Here is an 18,530-nt window from a genome sequence, read left to right on the forward strand (position 1 = left end):
TGGGGATGGACCTGAGAAACTCTGAGGTTTCTTCCAGTTGAAAGATTTTGTGACTACGATTTTGTAGACGGGAGTGGAGTATAGAGCAGAATAGAAAAAAATATGTCCATTGAGGAAAAAGTTGCTCTGGATAAGCAGAGGCACATAACCTGTGAGAATTCTCAATGAGCAAGGGAAATACATTACTTTAAAAGGAAAAAGAAAGTGGGGTGCCTGGCTGACTCAGTCCGTACAGGATGCGACTCTTGATATCGGGGTTGTGAGTTCAAGCCCCACACTGGGCACAGAGTTTACTTAAAATGAAAAAGAAACAAGCTGGCTATCTTTTACTTCTTAAGGTGTTCAAAAAAATCTTCTTTCTCTGGTTAATACTTCTCTTATAAAACATTCAAACACAATTAAAATGAATTAAGTCAAAGAATCAGGGGTTTAATTAAAAAATAATTTCTAGTTATTGGATCATATTTGGTGCCCATCTGTATTTGAACTTCCTTTTCTTTGGTGGGGGGAGGGCGAGGGGATACCTTTAACCTTCACAGGCACTGATTTAAAAACACGGAAATAGGCCCAGGTCTTGATTTAGTATTAATAAATGGCTAAAAGTTCTGGCTTATAGATCATTTTCCTTTGTGTTCACCAGGTTGGGTAAATCTTATATTACTCCCAATGTAAATAAGAGCCAAAGTGTTGGACTGGCAGAGCTTTACTTCCGCTGGTTCGTCGGTTCTGTTATTCATCCCAGGGGTGGAGTAGGGATGGGTTCTACAGGTGTAGCTAGGGGAGATGTTTAAAATATGCAGTAATTGGGATGGCAGTGGCACTAACCAAGCTTGCTCTAAAAGGATCCTTGAGACCTCTGCTGGGTTAGGTAACATTCTCTTCAGTTGGAAAAGCGTGCTGAATGGTGCCCAGATGGCAGTGGGGGGAACTTGGGACTCAGTTCCACTGCTATTTACCAGCTGGTAAGGGAGCCCTCCAACATCCCAAAGTCTGGCACAGCCATATTAAAAAAACCTTTCCTGGACATTGCTCATCTCTACTTAATCGGGTGTCTCCCCCGCTCACCCCCCACCGCGATGCTTCGCGTCATCCAACCTTGTCTGTTTCTGAGTAGGTTTCCTGTATCACTGTCTCAGATTCGTCCATGCTTAACTCGGATGAGTCTGGAAACTTCCTGGACAAGGCAAACAGCACAGCGTCGTGGAGGGTGAGGAACAGCTGGGCCTTGGTGATGCCAGCGTCAAAGAAATCATTCCTCTCAAATGCCCTGACCACAGAAGCTACAAACCAAACCCAGAAAACACACAGGGTCAGACACCTGGGGAGGAGAGCGCCCAGGGTGCAAACAGCCCCCTCATAGGGTGAAGGATACTCACAGTGACACCCTGAAATGAGTATCAAAATGTTCGCGTTTTGGAAAGCATTGCACATCTGTGAGGAGAGAGTAAATCAGCGTTAGTGATCTTCACGCTCACTAGGAAAGGGCCTTCTGATTCGCTAAGTTTTAATACCCCTTTGGTCATTCACTTGTCTGGAGTATATGCAACCCTGCATTCCAGTTCCGCTCTCCAAACATTTGATGAGTGGACTTCCATATGCCAGGAAAGGTCTAAAGTGCTGGGAATACAAAAGAGAATGAGATGTTCTCATGAGGGGTGGGGAGTGAGAGGGAGTGTTGCCCACGGTCTCAGGTGGGAAACAGTTCACATAAAGAGATCAGGCTCCTGAGGACAGGCCTAGGAGAGAGACCAGCGTGGGCGTGACGGGAACACACAGGACAGCCCTCAGGAACAGCCAGATCTTGGTATTATCGCTCAGTATGTATATGTGACCCCTTCTCCCTGGAGTTCACTGATCAGAGGAGGGAAAAAAAAGTGGCCCGAGATGGTCAAATGACACAGTAGAGAATGGAATTCGGGAATCCCGAGACTCCTATTCAGAACTGCTCTGCAAAATTGCATTTGACTTTAGTGAAACATCAGGTATTTATTAGTATCAGATTACTAAACATCAGATACTGACCTCAAGTTTACTTCAGCCAATATATATGGTCTAGAGCAATGACTCGTACAGTCAGTATTAACCTTGATGCTCTCGGATTGAATGGACTCCAACCCTGAGCCGTTAAAATAGCAAAAGACACAAATAAAACAGATTCTACTTCTTTCACCACCGAGAAGAGACAAGAAAACCATTCTTTTTTTTTTTTTATTCAACAGAGACAGCCAGCGAGAGAGGGAACACAAGCAGGGGGAGTGGGAGAGGAAGAAGCAGGCTCCTAGGAAGGAGCCTGTTGTGGGGCTTGATCCCAGAACGCTGGGATCACGCCCTGAGCCAGAGGCAGACGCTTACTGACTGTGCCACCCAGGCGCCCCAAGAAAACCATTCCTGATCATGTAGTAAATCATGAAGTTATTTCATAAAAAGCCACTACAGACGTACTGTAAATGACGAGCAACGTGAGAGTGACATCCCATGGATTAAGAAGAAGTGTAAACTGAGTGATTTTCTCTAATAAGAATGACTGTTGGGGGCACCTGGGTGGCTCATTCAGTTGAGCGTCTGACTCTTTTTTTTTTTTTTTTAAAGATTTTATTTATTTATTCGACAGAGATAGAGACAGCCAGCGAGAGAGGGAACACAAGCAGGGGGAGTGGGAGAGGAAGAAGCAGGCTCATAGCGGAGGAGCCTGATGTGGGGCTCGATCCCGTAACGCCGGGATCACGCCCTGAGCCGAAGGCAGACGCTTAACCGCTGTGCCACCCAGGCGCCCCAAGAAAACCATTCTTGATCATGTAGTAAATCATGAAGTTATTTCATAAAAAGCCACTACAGACGTACTGTAAATGACGAGCAACGTGAGAGTGACATCCCATGGATTAAGAAGAAGTGTAAACTGAGTGATTTTCTCTAATAAGAATGACTGTTGGGGGCACCTGGGTGGCTCATTCAGTTGAGCGTCTGACTCTTGACTTCAACTCAGGTCACGATCTCAGGTTCGACCTCATGAGCCCCGTGTTGGGCTCTGAGCTCAGTGGGGAGTCTGCTTGAGATTCTCTCTCTCTCCCTCTCCCTCTGCCCCTCCCTCCTGCTGTCTCTCTCTGTCTCAAATACATAAATCTTAAAAAAAAAAAGAATGAAAAACGAATGACTTCTGAGGTTTTTCTTGGCAAATTTAAGTTTTCAGTGATAAAGTAAACAAAAAGTGATTTCCTCCAATAGGGCTGTATAGAACAATTACGGAAGGAATGAAGAAACCTGTACCTTTAAGGTGAGAAAATGCACCACGAATCTCTGAAGCCTGTAAAGGCTGTCTACATTGCCTCCATGTTGGGGCTGGAGCAGAAAGTCATCAACATAGGCCAGGTGTGGATAGGTTATGCCAAGGACCAGAACATATGGTGCGTCCACAAAAAAGGAAGGGTAGAGGGGAGAGAGAGGAGGACGGGATGGCACAACTGTGCTACAGAGCAGAGAGAAGAATGGTATAAAGTTGAAGGCTTTGAGTTCCCATGAGCCTGGAACTCTTAAGGGGAAATATGGCTGGCCTCTTGGGATATCAAGAGAATTAAATGAGATAGTGTATATGGATGTGCCCAGGGTCAGTCTGGCACGTAGCAGGCATTTGACAATGTAGGTTTAATGAAATCTAAAGCAGTAACTGCCGTGCAAGAGCAGAAGAGGACACAGCCCAGCAGGGCAACCGAAGACGGAAAAGCCCCAAAGATAAGACATCGAGTATAACTGAATCTGAAAATGGGGTGGAGACAAGGATGTCTTGCATGGTGGAGCCCTTAACATTAACCTTTCCCGAGCCTCTCATTTGATAGATGAGGAAATGAAGACGCAGTGGAATTTACTAAACTAGCTTGGGTCAGATGGACGGCGAACGGTAGCAAAGCCAGGACAGAGGACACAACCACACCCAGCCAGCCAGAGTTCTTTCTGCTCCGAGAAGTTTCCTGGTGCTTCAGACCAAAGAGGAGCTGGAATCACTCAAGAGAGAATCATAGCTCTTCAGGAATAAGGAGGTTTGATAAGATAGGATCAAAGGAGAAAAGAAGGAAAATCAACCAAAGGAGTAGATCTCAAAAAAAAAAAAAAAGTGGGTGCCGTCAGACCTGGGAAGTGAGTGTTCAGGATGTTCACACCTGAGCCACCATCAACAGGGACAAGAGACAGACCGAGGGCTGTAGGGGAGGTAAGCTGGCTGAGATATTGTACTCACGAGACATTAACAGTAAAGGCGATATGGCTAGTTGTGCGTCTGAACTGTCCACATGGCATAAGAAGAGGAAAGACAACCGTCGGAGAAACCAGAATGTAGGACAGAAGCCAGGACTCAGGGACACAGCATCTTACCCAAAGATGCGCGCAAGGAGGAAGGAACCGGGGAGACCCTGTAGGTCCTGGTCCCGGCAGCCCCAGGCTCGTGGTGTCCTCTTACCACATCTTCACATCTGAGTGTCTTTGACAATGTCTCCTGCAGAGCTGTGCTATGGGGGAGGATTCTCAGTGTGCTTTTTTTCCGGAGACATTCAGATCTGTTCTTGCAAAGATCTGCAGTGAACTCCTAGGATGTCCTGGGAGTGGCGGGGTGTTCAGCACAGATCGCCACCTCCGTGGTATTAAAATTTCCCATTTTGAGTTTTTGAGAAATAATATGCCATGCTTAGAGAACCAACCCCAGTTCAATAAATCAGAGTGGTTCATTTTCTTTTTAATCTAGTCGACTTTTTTTTTTTTAAAGATTTTATTTATTTATTTGACAGAGAGAGAGCACAAGCAGGGGCAGAGGCAGGCAGAGGGAGAGGGAGAAGTAGGCTCACTGCAGAGCAGGGAGCCCGACGTGGGGCTCGATCCCAGGGCCCAGGATCATGACCTGAGCCGAAGGCAGACGCTTCATTGACTTAGCCAGCCAGGTGCCCCTTACTCTGGTTGACCTTAAACTGTCTTTAGTGGCCAAGTTTCTACTGGCCCCGGAGTCACACAGCAGCTGATCAGTGACCATATTTACTCGGGATCTGGGCAGGCTGAGGTAGGAAGGGATCAGGGCTCTTGTGAAAGCATCCTCAGTACTAACCTGTCTCAATGACACCGAAGCCTGTGGATCCACGAACTGTACCATGGAGAAATCCAGGATGATGGTGTGAATGCTGGGTAGGAGAAAGGTATCTGAGTAGGGGAAGAAGGATCTGTTCCTCTCCTGGCTTTCAGCAATGCTGGGGAGTGGCACCGAGTTCTTTCTAGAGGGGTTATTAGAAAGCCAAGCTTTGTCCACGTCCTTGTAGTTTGGCCCGGGATTTCTGTGAGACGTGGAAGACGCGGTGTATGGTACTTGTTCATCGGATGTGGACTGGCTCGTGTTCATGCTCTCGAAACGCGAGCAGCGAATCAGGTTAATGGAGGAGGAGTCTTGGTCCCGTTTACTTTCAAATAATTCCGTGTAGGCAACCTGAGACAACAGAGTTAGGGGAGGACCGTGAGGAGGCTCAGAGGAGGACTACGATTATGCCATTTCTGTCTACGGACTCACCCCCCTCTCTCGCAGGAAAGCTCCCCATGGACTAGGTGCTTGGATTTCACTCGGATGCCTCCCTGTCACTTTGAGCTCCCAACTAAAACCGCATTCAGCAGCGTCTCCCTCCCAACTTCCCTCCGTGTACCAGTGATGATTTCATTGTCTTGTGGGCCACATTTAAAATCATTGCTGCTTTATTCCTTCCCCTCCTCCCTGGGTTCTAATTTGTCTCCAGCACCTCCTAATACATTGTTCGAAGTGTTTCTCCCATCAGTCCCTTCGACACCTCCATCGTTCATCAGACTTCCTTCGGAAGATAGAAGTTACTCGAGCGGGGCTGGCTTTACTGTTTGCTCCTTTCATCCTAATAGGCCTGGAGCGCCTGCCTATAGCGTAAGGACAGTACCAAGCACCGGGAACACACCGGCATGCAAGGTGTGAATGCTCGCTCCGTACCAGGTTCTGCCTGGGGAGAGGGCGCGCGTCCGTTCAAAGGATAAACAACAACATGGGCGGACAAGAACTATAAGGTATACGGAAAATTTTTCATGAGTTAATTTGCTAGACTCTGGCATAGTTGGGGGTGATGTTTCTGCTAATAACATTGCTTACGAAATAAATGTTAAAAACATAAAACGTGAAGGTAAAAACTGTACAAGGTAGGATATGTTGTATAGCAAAAAAAAAAAAGTGGTGGGGACGGCTAATAAATTACAGTTCAAAGGAGGGGGGTGCGCCTCAAGGTTTGAGAGCCACCGAGGCCAGGCCTTTGGGGGAAGAGCGGAGGACGGGCTCAGTGGCGGGGAGATGCAAGCTCGTCCAGGCAGAAGGAGACCTCTGAGAGCCTCCCCTTACTCTCCCTCATCCACTCTACACACTCTTGTCCCTTAGTGACTTTCAAGATCCACTCGCACCGCGTCTGCCTGAACTTACTTCCCAGGCCAAGCCTCTTCCTCGGAGGACCCCATACTTATTCCCACCCCAGTGTCTTTGTCCAAACAGACCAGGAGTTCTCTTTTTCCCCATCGGACCTAAATCCAAATTTCTCTCTGTTGCCTAGCTCAAGTCCATCGCTCTCAGGAGATTCACCTTTCTTTTTGAACTCACGCCAATCTCTCTTTCCCTGAAGCCTTAGAGTTGTTAAAATCTAAAGACACAGTTCTGAACATGACAGTAGACCGTATGGAATGGTGGACTGTCCTACTTCATCAATTTTTTTTTTTATTTTTTTTTATTTTTTTTTTTATTTTTTTTTTTAAAGATTTTATTTATTTATTTGACAGAGATAGAGACAGCCAGCGAGAGAGGGAACACAAGCAGGGGAGTGGGAGAGGAAGAAGCAGGCTCCCAGCAGAGGAGCCTGATGTGGGACTCGATCCCAGAACGCCGGGATCACGCCCTGAGCCAAAGGCAGACGCTTAACCGCTGTGCCACCCAGGCGCCCCATCAATTTTTTTTTAAAGATTTTATTTCTTTATTCGACAGAGACAGCCAGCGAGAGAGGGAACACAAGCAGGGGGAGTGGAAGAGAAAGAAGCAGGCTCATAGCGGAGGAGCCTGATGTGGGGCTAGATCCCATAACGCCGGGATCACGCCCTGAGCCGAAGGCAGACGCTTAACCGCTGTGCCACCCAGGCGCCCCTACTTCATCAATTTTTTAAAAACATTTTATTTATTTATTTGAGAGAGAGAAAGCAAGAGCAAGAGCGAGAGGGAAAGAGGGAAAGCAGGAGCCAGGAGAGGGGCAGAGAAGCAGACTCCTTACTGAGCAGGGAGCCCAATGCAGGATGTGGTCCTGGGACTCTGGGGCTCAATCCCAGGACCCTGGGATCAGGACCTGAGCCAAAGGCAGATGCTTAACCGACTGAGCCACCCAAGCACCCCTACTTCATCAATTTAAAGATGGACCACTACTTTTCTGTGTTGTCAAGAAAGAAAAACAAATCACCGCAAATTAAATTGTGACATGCCATCAATTACACAATGAATCCAAATTTCAGAGATGTGAAAAGAACATATACCTTAGGATTGATAAAATACAGTAATAGCCTTGTAGGTCACATTAATAGGAAGTCATCTCCCTAGTCTGATTTAAAATTCCATGTATTGGGGCGCCTGGCTGGTTCCGTTGGTGGAGCATGCAACTCTTGACCTCAGGATCGTGAGTTCGAGCCCCATGTGGGGTGTAAAGAAAACTTAAAAAGAAAACTAAACTAAACTAAACTAAACTAAACTAAACTAAAATAAAATAAAATAAAATTCCATGAATCGCTTCAAAATAATTCTGTGATTTTGAGAGGCTATACATGGGTGGGCATAGAGATGAAACAAAATTGACCATGAGTTGATAAATCTTAGAGTGGGTGGTGGGTATATTGAGGCTCATTATACTTGTCTCTACTTTTGTTTATGTTCAAGATTTCCATGAAAAAACATTTTTAAAAAAGAACAACCTGGATGAACCTCGAGGACATTACACTGAGCAAAGTAAGCCAGTCACAAAAAGACAAATACAGTATGATCCCACTTCATGAGGGATCTGCAACAGTCAGATTCATAGAGACAGAAGGTAGGATGGAGGAAGCCAGCGGCTGGGAGGAGGAGGAAACGGGGAGCTGCTGTTTAATGGGGACAGAGCTCCAGTTTTGCAAGATGAAAAAAAATCTGCAGATAGACGGTAGGGACGATTGCACAACAACGGGAATATACCAAACACAACCGAACTGTGCACTTCAAAGTGGTTAAGATGCTAAATTTTATGTGATGTGTTTTACCACAATAAAAAAGAAAAAGAAAAAAAGAACTACCTGAGGACAGAGAGCCTTCGAATTCGTTTTCCTTTTTCAGAGTGTCACGGTTCTGGATGTCGAGTAGAAGCTCAGTAAATTCCAGGTAATCCCATTCTACTCTAAAGCGTTGATGCCCTGTAAACACCCTCTACGATGCCCGGTGCAGTGTGGAAACAAAAATTAGGTAGAGTGCTAATTCTGTCCTCTTGGCAGGGACGTTGGTGTTTTCAGGGAGTTGAGTAGAACCTATGCTCCGTCAGGGTATACGGGAATGAGAGCGGGTGCTTAGTGTTTGCAAGTGCCTACGTGAGGAGGGGGACAGGAGGTGTTTTTGTCGGGGGAGTAAGTGTGTGTGTGTGTGTGTGTGTGTGTGTGTGTGTGTGTAGATAGAACTGCCCCTCCAGGATATAGGTAGAGACTGGGTGAAAGGCCCCAAAGCTAGAAATGAGCTGTGTGGAAAGGAAATAAACATTACACAAAGGGAATTAATTGAGACCGAGTCAGAAATAATGAACACTTTGGAATTCATCAGCTAAAATACCCTGGCACATCCTCGAGAACCCCAGCCACCTCGACTCTGCTGCCCTAGTTGGAATTAGAAACGATTTTTTTTTTTAGAGGGGGGACGAGAGCAGAGAGAATCCCATGCCCAGTACAGAGCCCGACTCGGGGCTCAATCCCACAACTCCAAGATTATGACCTGAGCCAAAATCAAGAATTGGATGCTTAACCGACTGAGCCACCCAGACACCCCTAGAAAACAACCTGTAAGTCACTTATTTTCAGAAATCTAAAGCCAGGCAGGTAAAAGTCAGGGAAATAGGTATAAATCTCAGTAGGCAGAGTGTGTTCTCAGTGCTCAGATTAGTCATTGGCCATTGAGTAGGGACTCGAACATTTCCTCCTACCTACTTAGGTCAAGATCTAAATCTCAAAGTGGGACCCGTGTCTTCATTTCTGAGTAGAAATCTTTGACTTCCAATTACCCAGAGCCCATCTAAGAGTCGAGATCCCTGAGGGGGTTTCAATTTTCTTTCCTTACTTCTTTTTAAAAGGCTAGTGCACGTCTTTATAAAATGTGGAGAACGTTATGCAGAAGGGAAGAGACTTTTCTAACCCTGGGTGATGGCTCTATTTCGTCACAGTTGCAGGAACACCGACACGTCTTTTCCTCCTGTGAGCCTTCTTCATTAAACAGCCGGAACATATTTTCTTCTTTAAGAGGCACCCTTACCATTTCAACCTGAGAGAAGTAAGAGAGGTCTCATACAGATGGTGAGTGGGTGAGGAGAGGGGCACCTGGGGAGCGGGAGGGGAGCAGGTGCAGAAGGGTGTGGGGGGGCGGCCATCACCTCTTTCAAGAGCTTGTGCTTTAGCTGGTTAACATTGACAAATGTGATGGAGTTGCAGCACTGGAAGATCTTCACCCCAGGAAGGCTTGTAACCTGCAAGACAAATGTAAAGCCGAGGGCAATTGCTCAGCTCTTTTATGGAGTAAGAAAAAAAAAATCTTTAGAACCCCCTGGAGAATCTGTATTCTTCATCAGAGGCCAGAATTAGCAAGTTCTTTCCGCCCATTTTCACCCCCTCCTTTTCCTGCCTTCTTCTTCCCCTTCCATTTGCTCATTTCTTTTTCTTGGCCTCCTTCCCCCTCAAGGACGTGATCCTTCATTGGCTACTGCACTCCAAGGACCTACCTGCTGAGGTCACCTGCCTCTGCCTTCCCGCCTCCCTTTCCCGCCCTGGCAGATGCGTTTCTGTAGTGCAGCCAATAAAGCAAAGGGATTTTGTGGAAAAACAAAGCAGCAGGCCGGGTCCAGGCCTTTGGGCAAAGGCGCGGGACTGATCTGGAGTCTTACCTCCCGATAGTCATTGAAGCTTCTATAAATGTTGGTGTTAGGGATCTGGCCCAGGAGGAGAATCTTCGTTCTGAAAGGAAAAGTATTTGCTTTTAGGTCGTCGTCGCCTTACCTCACCACGGCCAGCCTCCTATGACCCGAGACAAAGTACCTGTGCGACCGAACAGTGATGATGAGGAAGGCAAACGCTACTGACACAAGTAGTCCAACATCCAGTCCCAGGAAAATGGCAGATATGAACGTCACCAACCAAATAACCTTAGGAAAAGGGGGAAGAAGGGCGAGGGAAGACCATGACAACAAGCAGAATTGAGAAAACCACCAGTTCTCTCTCTCAACTGCCCTTCCCCCTCCTCTCCCTCCCAACGCCTGGGATTTAGAGCACACGTTCCACAGCCATATGGACGGACGCCATCACAAATGATTGGGTTCCAAGGCTGTCTAGCAACTCTCGTAGGCATCCTTGGGTTGTTTCTCTTTTCGATTCTCTCTCGAAACCTCACGTGCAGAATAGGGATGACAATATCTACTTTACAGGCTTTGTCGAGATTAGAAATACTGATCCTAAAGCGACCCAGAACACTCACCAAATGAATGGTAGTTGCTGTTTTAAGACCTATCATGGTTATGGTGAAACTTTAACAACTTTCCAAGCCCTTACCCCGCCACCTTCTCCATCACTCTCGGCAGGCGACCTGACTCATCTTCGCAGAGTGGATGGGCTCAAATTCCCTTAAATATTTAGTTCCCCCTTTACCTGCCACTTGTTACTTAGTATCCATACTTAACTGTCCCTCATGCTCTTGGGTCCTCTTGGGAGTGCTATTCCTCCTCCTGGGCCAAAGTGGCACCTGTGTCCCGGACCACATCTTCTCTTAGCTCCTCAGGAACCTGGATTCCAAAGCTATCCCCTTTCATGTCTCTTTGCCTCTCCTGGGCCCTTCTCCTCTCATTATATTACATCCCCCATCTTTTACTCTTTGCTGTTGCCCCTTCATGTCCCCAGTGCTGTGCTCTCGAAGGAAGGATGCTGTTCCATTGGTTAGTCTGCCTGGCAAGGCGCTGCCTTCTCTCAGTAAGATTTGTGTCTCCTCTCCTGGAATGTGTTCACACTAACTGGATTAAAAGTCATTCAACTATGTCAAGTCTGACAAACCCTTTTTACTAGATTTGTATCTAACTCTAGCCGCTTGATTCCTTTTTATAACTTTTGCATAGTTTTTGGAATGAGGTCTCAGTATTTCTACGCACCAATAACCTTCACTGCTCCCCCCCTTTTAAGCTAGAGTATTAGTTATCAAAGAATCTCTAGCGTCCTTCACCCTGATCTCTTTCGTCTGTTCTCATTCCGTCTTTCCAATCTTTCCCTCGGTCCTTCCCTACCTCCGCCAGTGCACCCATACTCACACAGTCATATTGATTCTGCCTCCACAGAGTGGGTAGGTTGTGAATGGTTTCAAGGTAGGGTAGGATGTTGCTCAGAATAATACCAGCCAGCACAGCCTATGGGGAAAAGGTAAACCCTGCTTCATTTTCCCTTCGGGAGTAACATTCCCAAATCTTCACAAAGGAACCACAAAAAAGTCAGCCATGCCACTCAGAAATGTAAAAATTATCAGGGCCTCCAAGCAGAATCTAATGTACTTTAAGAAACATTTTCTTGTTTTCATGAAGTCCCTGCACTAGCCTCACATTTCTTAGCCCTTTCCTCGCCATCTCCTCGATATGCTCTGCCTGGGAATCAGAACTGATCCTATCACCAGGAATGGCTGGGTCCAAGCTTACTCTGGTTTTCTGAGGTGACTCGGTGACCAATGGACTCAGTAGGTCAGCAGAGGAGGGATGGGCAAAGATGAAGTCAGCAGACATCACTTCTTTCCCATCTTCGTCTTCTTTTCAGTCAAGAATCTCTAAATGTTCTGCAATTTGCAGGGACATGTGGTGGAAAGGAAAAGAAACTCCACCTCATAGGGTTTTCACAAGATTTCTGGCAAATCTTTTCATAAAACAATATATAATAAAAATGTTGCCTTTCTGAATAATGAGGTGAAACATGCTCATGTGTAAAGAAGAAAGTAGACTTTTATGTAATTTCCATCATCCAAGAGATAACCATTGTTAACATTTTGGTACGTGCGATGTATTTTTTTTTACACAAAATTGGAATAATATTGAAGAATATTATTGGGAAACATGTTTGTAAAAAAATTGTGTCGGTCCCCTTGCTAACTGGTTGAGATCCTAGCCAGGATGTGCCACCAATTACTCCAATAAGAATTTTATAACCAGCTATCCATAATCTCTCAAGGAAGGAAGAGATCATTCATAGTTTAATACTCATAGACCACCGTTATTATAGCAGTTCAGCTATTCCACTGATCAGACGGTGTTCACATCTTCTCATCCAGAAACATCCTAACTAGATGCTATAAAAATGACGTGACATAACATGGTGAGCCAAAAGCAATGGCTGTTCTGTCCCCAACGTATTTATAATAAAGGAGTGCCATTACTGAATTCTGAAAGATTTTTATTTGTTTGCAGCTTTTAAAACAATTCTGATTCTTCTAGCTATACAGAAAAAAACCCCATCACTGTTCAAAGTGAATGAGTGAGCGGCTCTCCTAAAATAGAGTCTAAGAGTTATAGCACCTTGCTACAGAAGCTAAATTCTGGAGATGACTTCTGCTGGGAATCAGAGGACAGCTTGTGTGATAAATACAAGCTTAATCCCACCTTCCATGCATAGATTCGGGGGCTGAGTTCCAAGATCTCTGAATCACAGGAGCAGAAGGCAGCAGGAGCCTTGAGGGGGTCCTGCTCTTCTAAGACCTGATATTTACCAGGTGGGACGGAGGTGTTCAAAAGGATGGGGATAACATTTACAATCACTCCAGCTTCACGGACTGCCACCTCAGTGTGTAACCAAGCTGCTCCCCCAGTCATGAAACCTCTTCCCACCTCCCTCAGCACTAACTAAAAATGGCGAAAGGGAACATTAAGGAAATTTACAAGGAAACTGTGGTCACTGAGCATTGATCTGTATTGTAACGGACAACAAGTTGAGGACGGCCCATCATTAACACACCTGACGTCTCTAAATGCAAGGTGATCAGTCTCTTGCAAAGGGAAGAAATGGCAACTATACAGAGGCGTCCCAGCTGAACAGGGTTAAAAACCAACTTTCAGACCCTGCTTTCTAGTGTAAGCTAATCACACAGGCAGAGCGGCAATAATAGGGGGATTGAGTTCATATGAATGCAGAACAAGGCCTTCTGGAAACGGCTTAGGAAAGCAGATGGCATGAATACACAATGAGTTTCCAAGCCTGAGTCGGTGAGGGGCGTTCTGGCATCTGAAGTCTATTTCGGTCATCTTGAACTGCATCCTTACTTATAAAACTTACTTTATAGCTTAAGCAATAAAAAGAAGATTAATGAGAATGAGACTCGTAACAATAATACCTAATATTTCTCGAGCACTTACGATTAGCTCAACGCTGTTCTCTCTATATTATAAACATTACCTTATTTAACTCTCAATCCTGTGAGGTGGATGCTATTATTTTAAAGGGAAGGGATGAGAGGAAGGACAGGGCAACCACTGGGGACAAGGTGAATGTCCCACCAAGATGCAACCTGGAGATCTGATCTTTCTCCACTCAGTTATCTATCAGTTCTACTTACATTTGGCATTTCGTGGAAAAAGCGTCCCATCTTCACCATCAGAAGCAGCATCACACCTGCGCCTACCAGAGATGCAAACTGAGGAGACAGAGCCAGTTGGAGAGAGACCATCAGGAACGTATTGGACCCTGTCTGCTACCGAGGCCTTCATTTTTTTTTCTTAAAAGGAGTTGAGTGTAACCATCCAGCATAAGTGCATTTTTGTTGAACTGACATTTTCAGAACTTGTCAAAGTGCGAAGCATACACTAGGTACTCAAGAAATACTTGTGGAACGAATGCATGAATGCTTTCTGAAATGTGCTAAATCGTCTTGGCTATTTGCATCTTCATTGCCCTAGCTTTGCGCTGTGAAATCTGGAGTCTCCTAAGGTCGGGCTTGCAGTCCCTCCCAACTTTAACTCCTCCTGGAACAGTCTAGAAATGCCCTAGTAGACTCATCACTGTCCACCCTAAAATCCCAACCCTTGCGCTTCCCCTATCAGTGAAGACCTCCCCCCTCGCTCTCTTCCCATTGAACAGCGTAGAAGCGCTTCATCTTAAAACTGCAATGATAATCATTTCTGCTGTTCCTCAGTTTTTCTCTGCTTCATTACCATAAAAAAAGTCACAAATGTGAGTCAGGGCTGCAGATAGCACCTCTGGGTCCTATCCTAGTTGGGTGGATGATTCTGGGCGCAGTGTTGCTTGGTAAGTGGTAGTTCTGATTGGCAACTAGAGAGAGCAAGCTGAGCGACATGGTTCCTTGACAATCTCAAGGCTCTCTGGAGGTAGACTTGGACTCAGTATGGCCCCCCAGGGATAAATCACCATTTAAGCTTTAAGCCCCTAATAACAAAAACCGATACAAGGCAGTATAACCTCCCACTGCGTTGGGGGCTGTGTGTGGGGGAAGATAAAACAAACCACAAATCAGAACAATGGCAGAAACAAGCAAGAACTGAGGGAGTCCCTCAAAGCTAAACCATTACGTGACCGATCAGCAATGATTCTCTAATTTTTCTCTGTATTTCTTAGGAGTGGAAAAAAACAAAAGAGAAACCTTTCTCCTGGATTCCTTCTTGCTGCTCACTGCTATTTGCATATAAATGCATCACTGAAAGTAATAGCAAGGAAATCATTTTCCTACTTCCTTCTTTTCCCATTCCGGCTGCTTCACAGCTGACGCCACGCGACGGTGGTGTTGATGGGAGGATTCAGGAAAATGCACCACGACAACGGAAACATAGGGAGTTCTACGGACAAGCATTTTATACCCCATAGAACTGAAACAGGTAATGAGACCAGAAGCCCCTCCAGCCAATGAACTCATCAGCCCGTTGCGGGATCTAGTATAAGGGTGTCCCTTTGGATGGTCTTTGTTGGCGCCGTAGAAACTCTACTTTGATTAGCACAGGAAAATACATCAGGACTTTTCCTTCCTACCACTTCTTTTTTGTTGTTTGTTTTGTTTTGTTTGGGTTCGGTGTTTTGGTTTTTTGGCGTCCCTGGGTAGGCTTGACCTACCTACCGCTTCTTTTCTCCAAGTTCTTCTGATTGAAGGAAACAAAGATATGCAGATGCTAAAAAAAGCTGCGCAAAACCTAGATATTTAAATGAGTACAAATCAGACACTGAATCCCATAAAACTTGCTGCTGAGAGAGGCTTGGGAGGCCTGCCAATAATTGTGTCTCCCTCGGCTGTGCACGCAAAGGAGTGGACTTTGGGATCTGAGGGCCATCCTTGAGGGCATCAGGCTTTAGGAGGATGCTTGATGGCTCTCAGAATCTCAGACTCAGCGTCTGAACAGGGTCTAAAGACAGCAACCTTGTAGAACTTTACAACTTGTGCATATTTTGCTATTTTGCTCTCATTTTCCATCACTTTCTCAGGTTTTCTTGAACAAAAACAGACTCTGCCTTCTCTTCGGGTATTCAAGGCGCTGTGAGTTCCCACGAGCCACAGCCGCTATCAACAGACGGACCTCAGACACCAATTACTCCATACACAGTGGGTTCCATGAAGTTGAAGAACAGACTGCCTAGCACTGGTCAGGGCCCTAGGGACCTGGGGTAGAAGCTACAGTTTTGGAACCTCTTAAGTGACAGGCGCTATGATAGGCATTATTATCATGTAATTTAATTCTCATAACTGAAAAGTTATCTTTATCATCATTTTACAGATGAGGACTAGAGCCTCAAAAAGCAAAAGTAACTTGCCAAAGGTCATCTAGGAACCGCTGACTCCAAGATCTAGGCTCTCTCCAGCTGCCCCATTTGCTTCCTCTAAGAAGAACACAACACATTTCTTTCTCTTATTATCTCTTTCTTTTCCTTCTTTTATAATAATATTTTTTTAAGCAGTTCTGAGAGCCTGGGGACATGGCAAGAAGGCCAGTCCTTGGAAAGCAGGGAACAAGGAAAGGAGTGCAATCATGGAGGACAGGGAAACCCAGTGGTCAGAATGAGATGAGCCGGAAGATGGAGTGGGGGACAGTCCAACTGACCACAGGTCTGGGGCTCTTCACATCCCTCTGCCCTGGCCTGCCAACACTGTAGGCCCCGGCCACGGCTGGCAGATCCAATAGATTTTGCTGTAACCAGTGAAGATAACTGGGTTCTAGACAAGGAAAATTACAGTGAAATCCAGATTGAAAAAAAATAATAAAGTGGCCTTTGGTGGCAGGTCAGGTCTGAGAGGTACAGAGCCAGCCCCCTAGCTTCTCTCTCCTATAGTCCTGAGGAACTTCGAAGAAATGAGGGTGTTCTCAGGCAAAGTGACTCAAAAATCCCCAGAGAGGAGGGATATACCCCACTGCTGTGGGATAGAGAGGGCTGAATGAATCTCAGAGGCCCTTGCTTATCCAAATCAGAAACTCAGAATGGAGGCTGGGGAGCCCCAGTGCCTCCACGGCCACGGGCCAACTGGCATTCTCTGCTCAAACCAGTGATTTACTGGGCAAATTAGGGTCTCAGGGAAGGGCTGACCAGCATCCCTAGGAGAATGCCCCTCCAAGAAGCGTCACTGCCCTGCAGGGAGAGTCATTGGTAGGGAAATGGGCGGCGCAGGAGAACAATGCAGCAGCAGCAGAAAATAGAATGAGAGCCCCAGGCTGCCTCTGATGTGGGCACTTTGTCCGACAGGCTAAACACGACTCAGGCTGAACCGAACCCCTTCTTCCTTCCTTCTATCTATCTGTAGCCTAACCTTCTTTCTTTCTGTTTTTTATTTTTTGAAGATTTTATTTATTTGAGAGAGAGAGAGGGAGAGAGAGAGACCAAGTGGGGGAAGAGCAAAGGGAGAGGGAGAGAATCTCAAACCGACTCCCTGCCGAGCGTGGAGCCTGACATGGGGCTCGATCCCAAGACCCCAGGATCATGACCTGAGCCGAAGGCAGACGCTTCACTGACTGAGCCTCCCGGGTGCCCTAATCCTAACCTTCTTTCAGTAATCCATGAAAGTCCACTTCCTCCATCTGTTTCCTTCTTGTAGTATTTATGGCACTTTTTTTTTTAAAAGATTTTATTTATTCATTCAACAGAGAGAGAGAGACAGCCAGCGAGAAAGGGAACACAAGCAGGGGGAGTGGGAGAGGAAGAAGCAGGCTCCCAGCGGAGGAGCCTGACGCAGGGCTCGATCCCAGAACGCCAGGATCACGCCCTGAGCCGAAGGCAGACACTTAACGACTGAGCCACCCAGGTGCCCCCATTTCCGCTTCTTATCATGAAATCCTCTCCTTTTGACTTGAACGTTTGTACAAATGTGCAGAGAACATCCTCCTTTTTCACAGAGCCCACCTTCCTTCTTTCTGTCCAAGGGTGGTGGAAAAGAATACACCTTACAGACCAGTGTGTCTGGCAGAAGCTCTGTGACAAAACCAAGTCCATGTGAAGTGACATTACATGGTCTTACTCTAGACCAGGCTCTCTTCCCCTGCTTTCATTGGCTTTCACCTTACATTTCACCTCTATTTACCCATGGATGGGGACACTTCTCTTCCCCCATTAAAGTATAGTGTCTATTCATCTGACATTTTAGTTTCTACCACGTGTCTGTGGCCTAAGCTCATTGTTGACCTCCGTCACTGCCCTCTGAACCCTGACCCATTCTCTGGGCTTACTCCAGTTTTGATTCTGATAGTTCTCTGACATTTCATCATGCTGCAGAGCTGAGCGGGGACACCTCCCATGTGGCAGAGCTGAATTTCTATCTAGTCAGTTCAGAACCCGTGGACATTGGACTCACAGAATCTCATGCCTGCAATTAGACAAAGAGCTGGCCTTTAGAGCCTTCTCTACCATCATTCCTCCCTTCCCGCTGCCCTCCGACCCTCACATTTAGTTTACTAATTCGGCATACCCGAAGAGAATCTGACCTAGATAATTTGCTCATATTCAAAGGCAGAACAGTCATAAATTCTCTAGGCTCATCTTGACAAAGGCTTTACTCTCTATCATGAAAGCCTCTTGCCATGCCCCTTGAGGAAGCTAGGAAAGTTTCTAGTTCTACCTCTAGGATGGGAAGAGTTGTATTATTTACTTTCTCAGACGAGGACTGGGCGTATATCCTTCCACGGAAAACAACGTTAAGAGGTGCTGGTTAGTTTACCTGAAATATTATTCTTTGGGGGATGTTACATGGAAAATGGGTTTTTATGGGCTAATACATAGAAACCTCTCACATAGAATAATATTTC

The 18,530-nt window shown here is 46.0% G+C and overlaps 1 protein-coding gene across 1 annotated transcript in view; it reads right to left on the minus strand.

Annotated features, from left to right (window-relative positions):
* SLC26A8 (solute carrier family 26 member 8) overlaps window positions 1-18,530 on the minus strand; it is a 75,875-nt gene that overhangs the window by 4,108 nt on the left and 53,237 nt on the right. Inside the window, exons 10-18 of the mRNA XM_045772062.2 lie at window positions 13,856-13,933; window positions 11,577-11,672; window positions 10,321-10,427; window positions 10,170-10,239; window positions 9,663-9,755; window positions 9,428-9,553; window positions 5,084-5,455; window positions 1,377-1,431; window positions 1,096-1,280 (exon numbers count right to left, since the gene is read on the minus strand). Of these exons, the coding sequence (XP_045628018.2) occupies window positions 1,096-1,280; window positions 1,377-1,431; window positions 5,084-5,455; window positions 9,428-9,553; window positions 9,663-9,755; window positions 10,170-10,239; window positions 10,321-10,427; window positions 11,577-11,672; window positions 13,856-13,933 (1,182 nt within the window). The remainder of the gene's footprint in view (window positions 1-1,095; window positions 1,281-1,376; window positions 1,432-5,083; window positions 5,456-9,427; window positions 9,554-9,662; window positions 9,756-10,169; window positions 10,240-10,320; window positions 10,428-11,576; window positions 11,673-13,855; window positions 13,934-18,530) is intronic.

Source organism: Ursus americanus, chromosome 32, assembly GCF_024610735.1.
Source record: "Ursus americanus isolate L20-20 chromosome 32, mUrsAme1.1.p, whole genome shotgun sequence".
In the NCBI taxonomy this organism is placed as follows: domain Eukaryota; kingdom Metazoa; phylum Chordata; class Mammalia; order Carnivora; family Ursidae; genus Ursus; species Ursus americanus.